Source organism: Ciona intestinalis, chromosome 3 (genome assembly GCF_000224145.3).
Source record: "Ciona intestinalis chromosome 3, KH, whole genome shotgun sequence".
Taxonomy (NCBI): domain Eukaryota; kingdom Metazoa; phylum Chordata; class Ascidiacea; order Phlebobranchia; family Cionidae; genus Ciona; species Ciona intestinalis.
The window spans coordinates 329,070-346,419 of record NC_020168.2 but is presented as its reverse complement, the minus strand read 5'-3'; the positions used below and the strand labels follow the sequence as shown (position 1 = coordinate 346,419).

Here is a 17,350-nt window from a genome sequence, read left to right as displayed (position 1 = left end):
TGTGATTCTTTGAATGTTCTTTGTTTACTAAAAAATGCGATGAGGAAATAGAATGAAAAGGTGTCCCATCTTCCCCCACCCTACTATACACTTTGTCATACTCTATATAGCAAATGGGGGGTCAAAGATAACCAGGGAGTCTACCGAAGGTCACGGCACACAAGAGCGATCGTGGATTCTACGTAGTAGATTGGTCCGACATTTAACCGAGGACCTTGGAGGTAGATGCTCTCGAACCTTCAATTGCATATACCCCACAGCGAGATGACGTAGTACACAAAAACTATCGAGGTAAGTCGAGTATTAGCCAACTGGTACTGCATTCTTGACACAGAAAACATGAGGTTTTCATACCATTAAACACAGGAAAACCTATCCTACACTGAATAGTGGTCTTAGTTTGCCGATCGCAAAGATGTATATTGCCGAACGGAAACAGGAAAGCACGCAATGTATCGACTGTATCCCCATAATACCACGATCGCGTCATATTGAGTTCTAATCACGCACCGCGTTTTTATTATTCAATCTTTATGCAGTAAGTTAAATTCGAATACCCACATATGTATAGTGGGGTTGGGGAAGATGGGACACCTTTCCATTTTATTTTCTCGTCTCATTTGGTAATAAACAAGAAATATTCAATGAATAATAAAACCGTGTCCTCACGACTTACAGAGACTGTTATTAATTGTTTGAAACACAATCACAATATTTGGATATTATGTGCAAAACGTGTCCCATCTCCCCCCACCCTAATATATCATTAAGTTTCTAGCTTTTATCTATGACAGTTTTTTCGGGTTCCTAACGTTTATTTTTTAACCTGAAGTAATTTCAGCCGTCGGTTCAACTTCACGACAAGTTGTTAAACAGCAGCAGGCTACTACATTTTATTAAAAGAAGGCATTTTCTAAATTCATGAATCTGAAGCTTAGATGTTAATGCATACGTAATTATGAAACTTAGATACGATGGCGAATACAAGATACAACACAACGTAAGAATTCTCTCGTATAAATGACGGTTTAATATTAAAAATAATTCCAAATCTGAGTATAAAGTGATTCATATTGTTTGTTATTTCCTGAAAGGTGAAGGTAAAAAAATAGATTTTTTGCCATGAGGATTGGTATGCAGGAAACACACCATAATATTGTAGATAATTAGTTTTATATATTGCTTGAAACTGTTTAAGTGCCATGGAATAGAGAAATGAGTTCTGTACCGTAAGAAAGATATGCGGTATAGGATTATTACAAATAGGGAAATAATTACTTGACATGATTTTACAAATAAAAGTATAATAAGATACAAACCACTGCAAACAGATATAAGTGAAAACTAAAAAAGTGATATTCATAATAAACAATTAGCACAAGTAAGTGATTAAACATAAATAGTGTTCACTTGCTTAAACACAATTTTCCAGGCATAATGTACAAATGTGTCAACTGTTTATAAATTTTGAAAAAGTTTAACTAAGTAATTTGGTCAGGACGTATTAAAGTGCGAAAACAGCAAATTGGAATCTTTTTCAGTCACCGCAATCGATCCAATTCGGTAGGGTAAGGAATAGACTGCAAAACAATAGTTCAGGCATAGGGCATGCAAATAATAAACATGAAAAGAATGTTGAAACATCATAAGGAAGTAGCAAACAAAGCTTCATTGCAATGTTGCTCAGTTTTGTTGCATGTAAAAAAGAGAAATTTCAACTTTTGCTAATGTTTAAAATGTAATGCACAATGTATAACACATGTATATATTTTAGGGTCGCACAGCCCATTAAAATAAAAAGTGATTAAAATAAAACAGTGCTACAAAAATTACATTCTTTTGTATAATGATACCAACAGCTGTTGAATACAAAATCATGTNCCGNTATTTTGAACTGCCATCTTTTTACCATTAGACACTGGATGCGAAGGTTCATTCTCATTCATCCTCGTTTTCACTTTCCTCTTCTACATCGCTCCTCGCATCCTTCTCCACCTTACCAACCATCACCATCCTGATCGCCATCTTAACGATGATCGCTGCCCAGAAGATGTGGAGAAGTTGGAGAACCATGAGGAGGGCATTGAAAAAGTAGTAGCCCGCATAAGGCTTAAAAAGCCACATGCTCTTTACCCATGTGGTATGAATAACGCAGTAGGGGTAAATAATAAGTCGCGAGATGATAAACACAATTGCAAAGACCGTGAAAAGATTATCGGCCCAAACAGTCTTTTTTCCATAAACAAAGCATTTCGCAAACTCAAGAATAATATCTGATATATCATGGATTGCCATCACCATGGAACCAATTCGAACAAAGTTCGCGACATAAGAAAAGACAATAAGGAAAATTGTAGCCATGTGGTGGATTAGTTGCTCCACAAAGTCTTTCCTTTTTACATCACTCATGATTGAAAACAAAAGAGAGAAGTAGAAACCACCTTCTAGCATATAGTAGTAGTACACAGATGTCCACATACTCTGTCTTGGATAATCAACCCAACAGTACAAATTGTCCCAAAACCAAGGTGATTGAACTAATGTACATATTCCAAATGTAAAAGCAACTGTGTAGAAAAAACATCTCCAACTAGCTTCACTGAGTTTTTGAACCAAACTTGGTCTATCCATGTTTCTTCTTCTTCTAAACCATGTCTGAATTCTCAATTTACTCCAATCAACTTTTTTGGCAAGCCCTTGAATTGTATCATTCGATGGGGACTTGTTTTTCTTGTAAATTTGCTCCAGCTCAGTGTTGGGCTCCGGTCTTTTACGCGAGTCTTTAATTCCCAACTGCCTGGCTAGAACAGGTGTACAAAAATAGTCAAACACTTTTCTCAAACAAAATATTATGATTGCCCACACTGGTAAAGCAAATAAATCTCGTGGTTTTGCGTAATGAAAACCAGGCTTGTCTTCCAAATCTTTAAAATAAATTCCAGCAGGGAGCCAGAATTCATCCGACCAAAACCAATTTGAAATATTTTCCATAACGCTTAGAGATTTAGTTCAATTGCAAGTAAATCAGTCACCTCCTATTTTGTATAAAAGCCCTAAGTGAAATCTATTAACCTGTAGAGTTATTTGATTACAGTTCATGATATAAAAGTTCACATAAGTGTACCTCACATATAAATATGTGGGCTATACATTAAACACACATACGTAAAATCTATATCTATTAGTTACTAGTGTGTAAAACCGTTAAATGAATGCAATAATAGGTGTTGTTAACAAATGCTATTAAAATTTAATTTTTTTATATATCCGAACAAATAAAAGAAATCAGAAACTATGCAACAAATGCATCAGCTTTAGTTATTTCACATCTATTAGTAATAGTTTTAATATGAAACAAACCGATATTGTTAAACCTATACGTCAATAAAAATTAAAAAGGCAAGGTAAATTAAAATGGATGCCACAGCAAGGCACTTTCAATTAAAAATAAGAACAACCAAATTGAGGTGGTCATGAAAACTGTGACTTAGTCTAGTTTTTTTAGCAATGAAACTTTGGTGGGTTGATAAGAAAATAATTAAAACAGAACGAGTTTTCCGCGTAACAAGTACGTTTATATACTTATATAAAAAAGCATAAAATAGAGATGAGTACCAGAAATTATAAATGTTAGGCAATATAGAAAGGTAATGTTATATATACAGAAATCATTGCAATAATGAATAGATTAAAAAGGGAATAACGAGATTTGATAAGTTTTAAAAGTGTGACTGCATTTAATGAAATGAACATGATTTAACTTATTAACGCATATTGAAAAATAACGATACCAAAACAATTTTTACTGCAAATGAATCACTTATTGCTGTGAATATATAACTTGTATAAAGGCACTAGTTGGACTGCACAATGTATAAAAATGAAAAACAGCAATATTAATTAATCGAGATGTTAAAGAAATGTGTATGTCATGAAAAAGTGATAGATCGCGAGTATTAGTTAAACATTAATGCAATCTTAATTAAACAGTTCAAGGCAGTGAACTTTATCCCCGACCCTGTGTCCTTGAGACACGTTATGATACGAGAAACTTAAAGGTTCATAAAAGCCACTACGCAGAACTAATAAACCAAACATATGGGTCATACTATACTTGTGGTTACTTAATGTGATCTATATTCCGATAAATTGATTTTATGTTTGAATATGCAACATGGGTGAGGTTGTATCAGGATTCAGAAACTGTTTAAACATACTTAATCTTCATCGTCACTTACAGACTCCTCATCGTCACTTCTTTCATCTGCCATCTTGTCTCCTTTGATAAATTTTACCGCCATCTTAAGAATAATTGAAGCCCAGTAAATGTGGAGAATCTGCAGCACGACTAGCAGACCATTGAAGAAGTAATAAGCCGGAAATGGCTTTAAAACACGGATCTTTATCGCTGATGTATGAATCACATAGAATGGGTATATAAAGAGCCTGGTGAAGATAAACACAATCGCAAATATAACAAAGAGATTGTCAGCAAGGCTCTTGTAGTTTGCGTACAGAATCGACTTTCCAAATTCAAGAAATATATCAGAAACATCATGAACTGCTAACACAAGTGACCCAACTCGAACGAAATTGCACATATATGAAAATATAATAAGAAAAAGAGTGGACACATGGTGAATAACCTGAATTGGAAAATCCTTCCTTTTTACATCTTCAGCAATAGTAAATAGCAATGATAAGTAAAATCCTGCTTCAAGCATGTAGTAGTAATACAGCCAGGTGGGTAAAGACTGTTGCGGGTAGTCTGTCCAACATTGCACATTATCCCACAACCAGGGTGATTTAAACAACATAAACATTCCAAAAGTGAAGATAGAGAAGTAAAACAAAAACCTCCATGAGGATTCTGCAAACTTTGTAACGACAGTTGGACGGTCGAGATTTCTTCTCATTCGAAACCAATGTTCAATTTGTTTTACATTCATGTCTAGCTGTTTAGAAAGGCCAGTTATCATTTTGTCAGGTGGGGATTTCTGTGTTTTATACACAGCTTCCAGTTGAGCATTACTGCTTGGTAATCTTCGTTCACTTTTTATGTTCAGATTGGATAAAAGAAAGGTACAAATATAATGCTCGTACAATTTTCGCAGTATATGGAACAAAACAGCAAACGCTGGTACAGCCCACAAATCCGAGGTTTGGGGAAATGTAAAATTTTCTCTGCTTTGTGTATCTGTCTTAGAAGTACCAGAGGGAAACCAAAATTCATGGCTACTTATCCAGTTCAAATTTAACAGATCCATATTCAAATTGCACAACACAATAGGTAATAATAAAAAACCAAGTAACAGTCTAGTTATACAAAGTAGATATAAGGTAATATAATATAGCAATTATGTTAGTTATAAAATTGTTCTGGCATAATATTAATACTTATCATCGTCTTGTAACCTTATTTTATAATTTACTTATATATCCACGCAGCTATAGCACCAGTAAGGAATACGTTATTGAAACTCACATATAAATTACACTGATTTCAATTACTATGTGGCTTCTGCTTGCTTGATCAACTTTTAGAAATGAGATAAAACTGGCGCACATTGCCGCTGGCAAATACTGCAAAACAAGCGAAGTTTGAGAATCACTACTAACAAAACATTACGTCTGTAACTCGTCAAACTGTCAACTATAGTTATGAACGATTCTACTACACTACAGGCATTCTGCTCTGCCCAAAATCCCCCGTGCGCATGCGCGGTTCGTACGTTTGACGTATCCACTCTCACAACTCTCGTATTTGTATGTTATTAATTATTCAAGCCATTTAGAAAGTAAATTTAATAAAGTAAACAAGAAAACTCGTTAATGGCGTTAAATATCTGAGTTGAAAACCGGTCGAAACATAACCCGTACTAGCGTGACGTCACTGCTTCTAAAATAGAATTCGCCATGCACAGAATGAGCTCAATCCAGGGCGCTTTACTCAATACCACAGGCCCTTGGATATCCGTTCAACGCTGTTCAAAAAACGCGCCATTATTGCGGGATGAAATTGTTCGCATGAAATCTCGATTGTAGTCGAGTTTTGAATTTCCTGTGTACATTTAGCCAATAGTGGCCCGTCTTGGTATCACGTTAGAAGTTAGAACCACTGTTGTTTTGCCGCTATGTCCTGTTTTTTCGTTCTGAATGTGTTTTTTTAAATCTTCGCTACCGTGTTTGAACATACAGATAAAGTGATTAGTATTAATATTAATGCAACATACCATACATGTGTCTATAAGCCGATCTGGATTATTAAACATTCACAAATATGGCACATGTGACGTGGTGTGTCACGATTTGCGGATTGTTGTTTATTTACTCATTTAAACGGTATAGTAGGGTGGGGGAAGATGGGACACCTTTAGCACAAAATATCCAAATATTCTGAACGTGTTTAAAACATTTAACAACGCTATTTTTGAGTGGTGAGGATTTGATTTTATAATTCTTTAAATATTCTTTGTTTACCACGAAATAGAACGAGAAAATAGTATGAACAGGTGTCTCATCTTCCCCCACCCTACTGTATAGATTATGCCGCTCTTGTTCACTGTTGTTTTGCTAACTTCATAGTAGGCTATACATGTGGAATGTATGCGCTTAGCAGAAAAACAAAAACAAAACAATATAGACACATAGTGCTGCAGCAAATGTGATGTGTATGTTTTCACTGACGTATAAATGGTAACTGCTTTTCCAAAAATAAATCTTGTTTTGAAACCTTATGTGATGTATACAAAGTAGCCTATTATATGTCCTATTATAGTAGTTTTATAGGGTATAAGACGGCCTATAACTTTATTCATTTTATCGTCTTATTTGGTAGCAATAAACCAAGAATATTTACAGAATCACGTAATCGTATCCTCGAGACTTTAACATATCGTTGTTAAAACACATTTAGGAATTATAAGTTAAAACTGTCCCATCTTACCCTACAGGACGATATACCATAACCATGTTTTGCGCGGCTGTTGCAACTAAATTGCTATCGTTTAGTGTTTTTGCTTTCCATCAAGTAAAAATGTGAAACAATTAATTCCGATTATTTCTTTGTTTTGTCACGCTGGCGGCGATAAAATAAAAATGCTTAGGGTGTTTTGCGTCGGCATATCTAAACACATTAAAAAGTAAGGTATATAAATACTAGAACTGTTTTGTTGTGTTTTCCTTTATTAAAGCCTAAAAATATAGAAAAGAAACGATGTTAATACTAAATTCGCGCTTACTGAATCGACAATCCAAAATCGCGAACCATTGTGAACTTAGTTTGTTACGTCACAAGGTTGAACTGACGTCACAGTCAGCCCGCTCTCCGATCCTTAAAGTTGATTGGTCAGATTGCTCAAGTGACTGTCGTCTCGCACCAGCTGATTACGCCCGCCTTGATTGCTCCGCGCATAAAACGCCTCTTCCACAATGCTACCACGTTTCAGTTTAGATGAAGTTTGTTCCACACCAAGTTACAAGTTGGAAGGTTTTAACGAGTTTTCTTGCAAAACTTGAGTTAAGTATACTATTTATTTACATCAGTATTATATTGTGATAACGTACTTTAACTTGCTGTATTACTACAATGTCCATTACTATTATTTCTCTACAACATAAACAATAATATTATGCTAAGTTTTGTGCCTTGCTTGTATATTACTTTTATATATTACCTTTAAATAAGTCTTAACACACTTCGTTTCAGAAATCGCGAAGGTGCATCCCGCTTTATTACGTCGCAATATACTTCACCCGCGACGTCACGCCAAAATCGCTGTGTTTGTTATGTTTATTACGTCATAATTCGACACAATCGCTCGCGTTATTGTTACGTCATAGCTTAACACACGCGCTTGCTACGTCACAATGCAGTTTGTTGTACGCCTTCGTTTCGCTATTTTTTCATGGGGCCCCATGAGCGTTTTTCGGTGTTGCAAGGCACAATACTTGTATATTCTAACTATATTTGAGCTACGGATGCGAAGGAAGCAGATTAAAGAACTGGTAAAGTATAAATCACAATTGACATTATTATGTACATAGGCTCTTTTCTAGAAACATCGATGATGTGACGTCACGAAGTGGTGATGTCGGAACAGAAGAACCCACTTCGTAAGTATGTTTTTTGTTACTTATCTAATTTTGCTTTGAATAAGAGTTTTTTTTAATTAGATTTACAGAACATTGTAGGTGACGTCACAGAGGATCAAGTGGGCCATGGGGCAAAAGGAAGAATGAAGGTAATTATGACGTAACAATATATACACTAACACGTAACGATTGTATGTTTGTAGAAAAGTCAGCGAATAAAGCTGCAGAAGGAAAGCGCAAGGTATTGTATATCTTTGTTTATATTAAGCAATCAACGACAATTGTGGAGTAAATTTAAATGTGGAATAAACTTGTGTAGAATTACTTTGTTTATATTTAGCAATCAACGACAATTGTGGAGTAAAATTAAATGTGGAATAAACTTGTGTAGAATTATAGTAAACTTTTTTAATGTTCCTTAGCCATTATACGTGTAATTGTAACGTAACCATCTTACCTTTGCAGTTGAAGAACAAAGACGAAGACGCCAATAAAGGATACACGGTTTGGGGTTTGATGTTTTGTATGAGTTGTATATATGTCGTGTATGTGTATGTGTCTGTCTGTGCTGCTGTACTTTATTCTGCTGGGCCTAATGTTGCCAGCTATTTTAGTCAGTCACTGCTATAGTTCATTTTGCATGTCACTGAAATATATGCAATGAAACTATGGCGAACATCTTGCTGGATAAGATTTTGTTGTTGTCCGCTCTATTCATTTTGTCTTCGTCTACAAAGATCAAACCCTTCAACGATTTTGTCTTGTCCTGATCGCTTGGTGAGAACGCTGTGTTGGTACACAAATACTCTAGTAATATCTGCACGCAGCATAATATGCGAATAAATTACGTCAGCTTTGATTAAGTTTTCCTAACGGTCAGGTTGTTGCGTGGACGTCGCCGCCAGTGATGCTACGCTCGGATCTAGATTACTGTCAATGCGGTTCGTAACAACCTGACGCAGTTTTGTAGCGGTCGATGCAGCGCGTAACATCCGTACGTTATTATGTAGTGTCAAAATACGACGAGAGTATCGCGGTACCAGCATGGCGACTTCTCGTGGTAGGACATTAAATAAAATGTACACTGCAGATGATTATCCTTTAGGATTTGAACCATATTTTCTTTGAAGATGTTTCAATGATTATGTCCGCGTTAATTTCTTTTAAACCGCGTCCCCTTTTATATGATTGACCTGTTATGTTTGTTGCATATTTGGCACATTATTTCTGCACTCGTTGTACTGTTTTTGTCTTTTTGTCGACGTGTCTATTTGTTTTGCACATTATCTATGTGCGTTCGTTGTACTGTTTTTGTCTCTGGGGTTTCTTTTACCTGTGTGGACAGTAACATCCCGCAAGGGTTTCTCACCTAAGTAGAAACCCACTACCATTGGCTGGGGGCTTGTCGTGCCGTAGTGGCTTTCCACCAACGCCAGCCACAAAAACTATGAAGGTATTTTAATCATGTTTTTATTTTGCAGAAGCTCCAAATAAACAGTTGGCTTTTATTTCTGTGTAATTACTTCGTTTGGTTGCAAAATAAAATATCAACAGAACCTATTTTCTGCCTTTTGGCTAAATGGCGTGACGTCAGTTTCTTGATGCGTCATGGAAAAGTGACGTCAGGTCTCCATATGTCATTGTGTCTTCTTGTATTTGAGTAGCGATTGTTTGATTTAATTGCTAAGCCCTGGTAAAACATACACAGCAATTTTTTTAATTTTTTAGAAAGAACCTTGCGTTTAGTTAAATGTCATATATTAATATATATTAACTTTTAAGTTTGCATAATTACTGCGCGACGACAGTGTTGATTATTGTAAATTTGCTATTCGACGCATGGTCCAAGCGACTGCCAAGTGTTGTACAAATTGGTTTTTACACCTGTTTTTATATAAACTATTTTATAACACTACGTGCCCGTTCATTATTGCTGGGCTCTCTTTTCCGTGGTATGTTGATAACAATTCAACTACTTATATAGCTATAGATAGTAAACATTAAACACGATGAACCAGAGTCCTTAGTCATCGCGTATACCATTTATGGCGGCAATGTTGTAGTAAATAAGAGGGTTATACATTTTATAAATAAAATGAAAAGTTATATGGAAGGAATGCAATGGCTTTAAATTAATGTGGTACGTTTCACATTTATATATTTTATGATATAAATATGATATATATATTTCTCTTTGTGGTAGTAATAATTTTGCAGTTGACATTCTCCTGTATTTAGGCAATGTTACATTTACCTTTTATTTGAAATATTTTATAACTTTATATAACGTTCATTTTATAGACTTCTTGCCTTTATCCTCCTTGTGACCAAGTATCTGTATTTCTAGGATCACCTTGGTCTCGTTGTGGCATATTTCATTAAAATGTAATGCGCTAACCTTTATTTAAACTTTAGATATTGCATTGATACTGTTATGTTAAGGCTGTTTAAGCCAAGTTTGCTGGAAGCTAGATGGGGTAATGTGATAAACCTTGCAAGGGTTAGCACATGGAAAGCATTGGGAGGGGCTTTTAACTCAGTGGTGTCAGAAAAGTATGATATATGGACAAAAAACGTTGGCTTGTTTCAAGTTCCACATTATACATCTCCTGAAGGGTTTGGGAAAGCTAAAGATAAAGCAGTAGATGAATCATGGCGGTTAGTTGAGAAAGTAATCACTACAAAGCCTGGTAAAGAAACTATTTTACTTTTCGACGAGTTGTCAGACACACTTTGTAGAGTTGCGGACTTATGCGACTTTGTGAGATGCGCTCATCCCAATTCGGCGTTTGCAGATGCTGCTGCAGGCGCCCATCTTAGTATTGGTACAATGGTGGAGGAATTGAATACAAATAAACAGCTATACGAAGCTTTGGCCAGAGTTACTGATGATAGAGAAATTATGGCCAGCCTTGATGAAGAAACAAGTACAGTTGCAGACCTGTTTATGTTTGACTTTAAAATTAGTGGAATACATTTACCCGATAAAGACCGCCAAAAAGCTGTTCAACTTCATGAAGAAATATTAAAGTTAACTTCCATGTTTCTGCAGAGCGTGCATTCACCAATTGCTATTTCAAAATCTCAGCTTCCTGAAAGAATACTGCCTTATTTTAACGTATCTGGGGATAATGTGGTTGTTAATGGGTTGATTAATGACCATCCTGATGAAATGGTTAGAGAAACAGCTTACAGACTTTACTATTATGATAATCCATCATTTGAAGCAGTTGTACATCAACTATTGCATGCAAGAAGAGAAGTGGCGCAAGTTGCAGGTTTTGAAACTTACGCCCAGCGTGCTCTCAAATCTACAATGGCAAAGACACCAGAAGCAGTTTCTTCATTTTTGCATTCACTGTCCAAAAAATTGCAATCTTTGACTGAAAGTGAACTTAATGATATGCGAATATTGAAACAAAAAGATGTTGCATCGAGCCCAGAACTAATGCCATGGGATTATTATTACTATATGGATAAATTAAGGGAATCTAAATGTGCTGTTGACCCAGCAGTGTACAGTGAATACTTTTCCCTTGGAGATTGCATGGAAGGCTTAAACATTCTTTCTAATTCAGTTTATGGGGTTAACATTGCCCCAGTGGCCACTCAAAAGGGTGAAGTTTGGAGTAAAGATGTTGTCAAACTAGCAGTCTCCAATAAGCAGAATGTTGTTCTTGGGTATATTTACTGTGATTTCTTTCATAGATCAGGGAAACCTTTACAAGATTGTCACTTCACGATACGAGGGGGTCGTAGGTTGCGAAACGGTGACTATCAAGCCCCAATAGTTGTACTAATGCTTCACCTCAATCCTCCCACTATTAATCAACCAACACTATTAACCCCGACCTCTCTTCATAATTTGTTCCATGAGATGGGCCACGCAATGCATTCCATGGTGGCTCGCACACGTTACCAACATGTTACTGGTACAAGGTGTGCCACTGATTTTGCTGAAGTCCCATCTATACTAATGGAACACTTTGCCTCAGATCCAAGAATACTTTCCACCTTTGCACGCCACTATAAGACAAGACAACCAATGGCAAAGGAACTTATGAACCTTATGTTGCAGTATGAACAAGTGGGCCAAATCACAGAACTGCAAACTCAAGTATTTTATTCCATTATGGACCAAGATCTACATGGCCTGCATGTCAACAATGAACAATCCACCAGCAAAATTGTGCAACAGATACAACAGGAGCATTTCTGCTTGCCTTATGTGCAAGACACTGCTTGGCATCTACGGTTTGCACACCTAGCAACATATGGGGCAAAATATTATTCATATATTATGTCTCGTGCTGTAGCTTCACGCCTCTGGTCGCAGTGTTTCAAAAGTGACCCTTTAAATCATGCAATGGGTGAAAGATACACACAGACCATGCTTCAACATGGTGGTGGCAAAGATCCGATCTCGATGTACCAAGATATGTTGCAGGAGACATTCAATATTGAAACATTGGTTGATACTTTAATTGATGATATAAATGTAAAACATTAAAAACAACAATTATTATGATTTTGATCTTGTTTGTGTTATTGTGATGTTTTCGTGAATGGGCCAAGTTCTATTTGTGGTGAAATCTTCAAATTAATTCAAAAGACTTATTATTTTACTTTACAGATATAGGGTCGTCATAATATTGGTAATGAATTTGAAATCTGGTCAGCTCGTATAGATAAAAGTATACAATAAATGATTTCCGCAAACAAATCAAAACCAAAAACCACGAGAAATGAATCTGCCTAGGCTTGATACGTTTAGAAGTTGTTAAACAATTTAAGAAGACATTATTTGCATGAATGTCAAGCGACATCTAACTGATCCAAGGCATCTGGCACATAGACAGAGTACAAATACATGGAGTAGCATTAAGTGAACCCTGATGTTTAAATTTACCCCTGATTTGTAGGTGAGATAAATTTTAGATCTTCATATTTCATATTATTTTTAATAAAATGCTACTTGGTTCATTTAACTCTCTTCAAAAAATCAAATAATTCTCAAAAAGATCATCCTTATAGAAACATATCTACATTATATAGTTAACTGTAAGCAGGCATGAGGTGTGTAAAACAGAACTGTTGAGTGATTTCTTACACTGCATTTATGATGCAATAGTTGTGCTTATCCTTTAATCAGAGGTAACCAGATTTAAAGCTGGATGCCACCACCTGACCATCATTAGTCATTACTTTGACTGTTTAACTTTTTGTTGTTATTTGTAACTGAAGACTTGGTGTAGTTTTTATACTAATACTGTATCTGTATGTTGTTACAGATTTAGGTGAACTAATTTTCTGTTAAGATATCATCATGTTTTCTATAATTGTTTACCAACTGTATGTCTGGATTGCATTTCTTCTCGGAATGAAGATAAAAAAAGTTATCAACTTTGTAATTTACCGTCCGTACACCAACGGTTACTGTGTATGTGTCCGACTGTGTGATAATTTTTCAGACTACCATATGAAAGATTACCTGATTCATGGTGGATCAGAAATCGCAAAAGGTCGATTTGTTGTAACGGATGGATTGGGACCAAACTCACCAAATCTCTGCATACGCATCTGGCATGAGAAATTGGTTGCAAATCCAGATTCAAAAGCAATCAGCTTTAAGAAACTCTTTTCCCTTGGTTACACCCAGCAAATTAACTTCAGTCTAGCATGTTTGAATAATGAAGATAATTTTGAGTCTCAGTGGTTGGAATGTCTCATCTCGAGCACAGATGGTAAACTTAAGGTAGATGAAATAATGTTTTTTCTTCCTGAGCATTTTCCTATAGTTGGCACAAGAAACAAAAGCATTCCAGGTTTAAACCAGGTTCATTCTTCACCTGTTGAGTTTGCCAACTCTAATATAAGTGGTAACATCATGATTGATATGGGTAAAAGCAACAATTTAGCGAAAGAGGAAAATGTAACTGGCAATAAAACTACTGTAAACACTCGCACAATGATGGATTGTCCATTTGGAGCTGGTGAAGTTACATACAACAATAACACAGATATCCCAGACAGCACATCAACACCAGATGAAGAGGAAAGCAGTGATGAACATGATGATTAAGAACATCAATGAACTATGAATGCCAAGAATTGCAAAATTTTTATTTCTATAACCGATAAATGAATTGTGTCTTCCTGTATTTTCTCTGATTTTAACTTTTTTTTAATTTTGTTTGTAATGTTTTCGCTTGTTGTTGCTGTAAATTATTTTACAAATGCTGCGTGTATTGCTAAAGTACTTATTGAGTAGAAGTAGTGGCTTTTATTTTTTTAAATTTTACATGCCGGCTTTGTGGATGGGGTAACAGTTCTAACATGTCTCCTGTTACACACCATACGTTTTGTCTTAATACTTATTCATAGTTCCATCTTCCAGTTATGTTTATAAATATTTTTTTTCTTATAGTTTACCGCACTTATGTTATGTAGTCATGCCTATTCCTTAACCAGAGGTAACTGGATTCAAGGCTCAATGCCACCACTAAATCTATTACACACCATATACTTTGTCTTAATACTTATTCCTAGTTCCACCTTCCAGTTATGTTTATAAATATATATTTATTAAAACAGCACCAAAGTTCAGCACTTTCATCTTGCCATGTAATGGTATTGTTTTTTTTATCTATTTTACTTGTTTTTAGTTCAATTATTATGTATTCACTTTTTGTAAAGTTTTATAGATTGTATTCTCTAGCGGTCTAGCCTATATTACTATAGTAGCCTATATCGCTAATACTAAAGTGATCAAATATAACATTTTATATTGATTTGGGTGCTTTTATTAAGCTAAGATCTGAACATTGTGATGGATTTAAATGAAGTGGAACAGAGAATCATTCAGAGCAACACCTTCTCCATGAACTTGGAGGAATTCAAATCTCTTTTCCCGAAAAAATTACAAAATTCTGTAAATATTTCTCACCTGCATCACGCGATCGCAAAGAAAAACTTGGATGCTGTGAATAAAGTGAAGGACAAACTACGAGAGGAATTCGCAGAAGAATCTGCAAGCGATGAATCGCGTGAAAACTACGTCTTTGCAGCTTTGGAAAAGTTGGACAAACATTTAGATCTGGACTTGGATTACTTAACTGAATGCGAGACTGCATGCGAAAGTGTTCTCGCGCAATACATAGGTTACATGCAGCAAAGATCTGAATATGCATCAAATGATATTGGGAACAAAACTCCTGATGCAGGATCCAAGAACATGGGATTAGATTCTCATCTTAAACTTTTCAGATTGCCATAAATTTTTTACTTCGGCTAAAATATTAAGCTGCTATCTTTGTTTTAGAAAATATTTTTAAATAACGAACTCCCAATGCGTCATAGTTTAAGGTTGCTATTTTCAATTTTACTTCTTACACTACTTTACCTAATACATTGTTTTCTTGTCATACAATTATCAACAATTTTAATGCTTTTATTTTCTACGAACAGATATGTGTCTGGTGGAGTAGGAGTTTAATTTGTACCTTAACCTGTACAGTTTTGTGCCATGGAGTATCTATCATGGTCTTCTTTACCACAGCACATCCTTGTAGAGGTTTACTCCTACTTACCAATGAACGATCGCTTAAACACAAGTCTCGTCTGTAAATGGTGGTCGGACTGTTTCCACCACCCAGCACTATGGAGTCGGTTTCTCTTTAAATTTGACACAGACGTAGACAGCGAGGGTCTTGCCGTGACTGCTATTGAGAAATATTGCAATGAGTTGAAGGAGGTTGAGATATTTCTTAACCAGCGCCAAAAGATCAGCAGGGACAGAGCTTGCTATGTGATGGATGAGCTAACTGCCTTGGAGAAGAAAAGGCTGCAAAAGTTTACGCTTAATTTCACCGGTTTGAACCCACTGTGTTTCAATGGTAGTGTTATTTTAGACAAGCTAAAGAAGCTGTTTTCTCGAAAACCTTCGTCGGAAATTGTTTTTAATTTGAGCTGCATTGATCTGAACCAGTGCAATATTGCATTTGACAACGATCTCCTTTCAATCATCGCTCTCCAACATCAGTTTCTGCGAATCGTCCGTCTTCAAAATTCTTGTTTGATTGACAATGTTACACCGGAAGGAGTTCTAAAGCTTGTCAAGTCCTGCCCACTACTGACAGAGCTGCACACTTTCTATCACTGTGTGAATGCTGGGGTCTTGGAAGCTTTCTGTGCAGAAGATCGATCTGCGATAAAAAGAATTTCACTCCTATGCAACCGTAGTGACAAGTACAATGAGATGATACCACGTGAGGCATGGCACCGTTTCTCCTTGACACTGCCCGGTGCCGAAGTCACGGTACGATTTCACCACTCCATGCCACACCACATTATAATACCTTTGCTGTGTGAAGGAATTCCTTTAGTTTCCCTACATTTAAAAGTATATGGCTGGCTCACTGATGAACTGGTTCATATCGGAGTAACGTTTTCCTCCAGCCTAAAATATCTTTCTTTTCACACTAGCATGGATATAAGACGTAAAGCTCCACCAGGCCTTGACATTGCACTCTTAGACTTGGTATCTAGATGCTCAAAGCTTGAAGCACTGCACTGTTACTGCACCTTAAGTGATGAAGTAATTGATAAAATCAAAAAGACAAGAACCCTTAAGACCAGCACTCTGTATTCCACAGCACCAGATGAAGAAACTGAACTGTAGCCATAATAATAATGAAGCTGCATTATTGCACATTTAAAGTATTCTGTAATTGTTTTTTTTTTTATTTTAATTCATTTTAATTGCACTTCATTTCATGTATGCGTTTTCCTATTTTAATATGTTTCCATTTTCGTAAAGAATCTCTAGCCTTTACTACGCAACGTACAGAATGTAGCATTTACTTTGCAGTATTCACAAGTGCCACGCTCAGCTTAAGTTCTTGGTTTTGCATGCATGTTCCATTGTGCCTTACTTTTAACCATTTATTGGGAAAACTATTCGTCTGGTGAGTTTACACTTTGTCGCTTTTTCGTCCATTTTGTTTTTTGCAATTTTCTTAGGCATGCGCAGTATTATAAATAGTAAGTACCTAATTACTTTTTCAAATGCATGACAGTATTAAGTCTCACGCTGCAGCCTACACTGACAAATAAAACCTGACAAGCATATTATATTTTTTTCGGCTGATACCACTACACCTATATGTAAGTATATTTTATGCGGGAGAACATATTACGTGTGTTTTAAAAGTTACTTTTAAATTAATTGCATTCAAGTTTGTATGAACTAGCTCCA

The 17,350-nt window shown here is 35.9% G+C and overlaps 4 protein-coding genes and 1 long non-coding RNA gene across 5 annotated transcripts; 3 read left to right on the top strand and 2 right to left on the bottom strand.

Moving 5' to 3' along the window:
• Positions 1-865: 865 nt before the first annotated feature.
• On the bottom strand, positions 866-3,069 carry lag1-like3 (transcription factor protein). Its single transcript, NM_001100125.1, is given in 2 exon segments — positions 866-1,942; positions 1,944-3,069. Coding segments are annotated over 2 exon segments (1,116 nt in total). The 5' UTR covers positions 2,992-3,069; the 3' UTR covers positions 866-1,874.
• A 3-nt stretch (positions 3,070-3,072) lies between these two features.
• Positions 3,073-5,528, bottom strand: lass6 (transcription factor protein). Its single transcript, NM_001093745.1, is given in 1 exon segment — positions 3,073-5,528. A coding segment is annotated over 1 exon segment (1,050 nt). The 5' UTR covers positions 5,268-5,528; the 3' UTR covers positions 3,073-4,217.
• Positions 5,529-7,686: 2,158 nt separating this feature from the next.
• On the top strand, positions 7,687-8,933 carry LOC113474120. The gene is made up of 4 exons (XR_003395782.1): positions 7,687-8,115; positions 8,184-8,243; positions 8,298-8,335; positions 8,560-8,933. It is a non-coding gene; the product is annotated as an uncharacterized LOC113474120 (long non-coding RNA).
• Positions 8,934-10,511: 1,578 nt separating this feature from the next.
• Positions 10,512-12,728, top strand: LOC113473986 (mitochondrial intermediate peptidase-like). Its single transcript, XM_026833787.1, has one exon. The coding sequence runs from the start codon at positions 10,529-10,531 to the stop codon at positions 12,602-12,604; it is 2,076 nt and encodes a 691-aa protein (XP_026689588.1). The 5' UTR covers positions 10,512-10,528; the 3' UTR covers positions 12,605-12,728.
• Positions 12,729-12,731: 3 nt separating this feature from the next.
• On the top strand, positions 12,732-17,226 carry LOC100179312 (F-box/LRR-repeat protein 8). The gene is made up of 2 exons (XM_002128461.4): positions 12,732-13,016; positions 13,386-17,226. Exon 2 carries the CDS (start codon positions 15,620-15,622, stop codon positions 16,772-16,774), a length of 1,155 nt encoding a protein of 384 aa, XP_002128497.3. The 5' UTR covers positions 12,732-13,016; positions 13,386-15,619; the 3' UTR covers positions 16,775-17,226.
• The last annotated feature ends 124 nt before the right edge of the window (positions 17,227-17,350 follow it).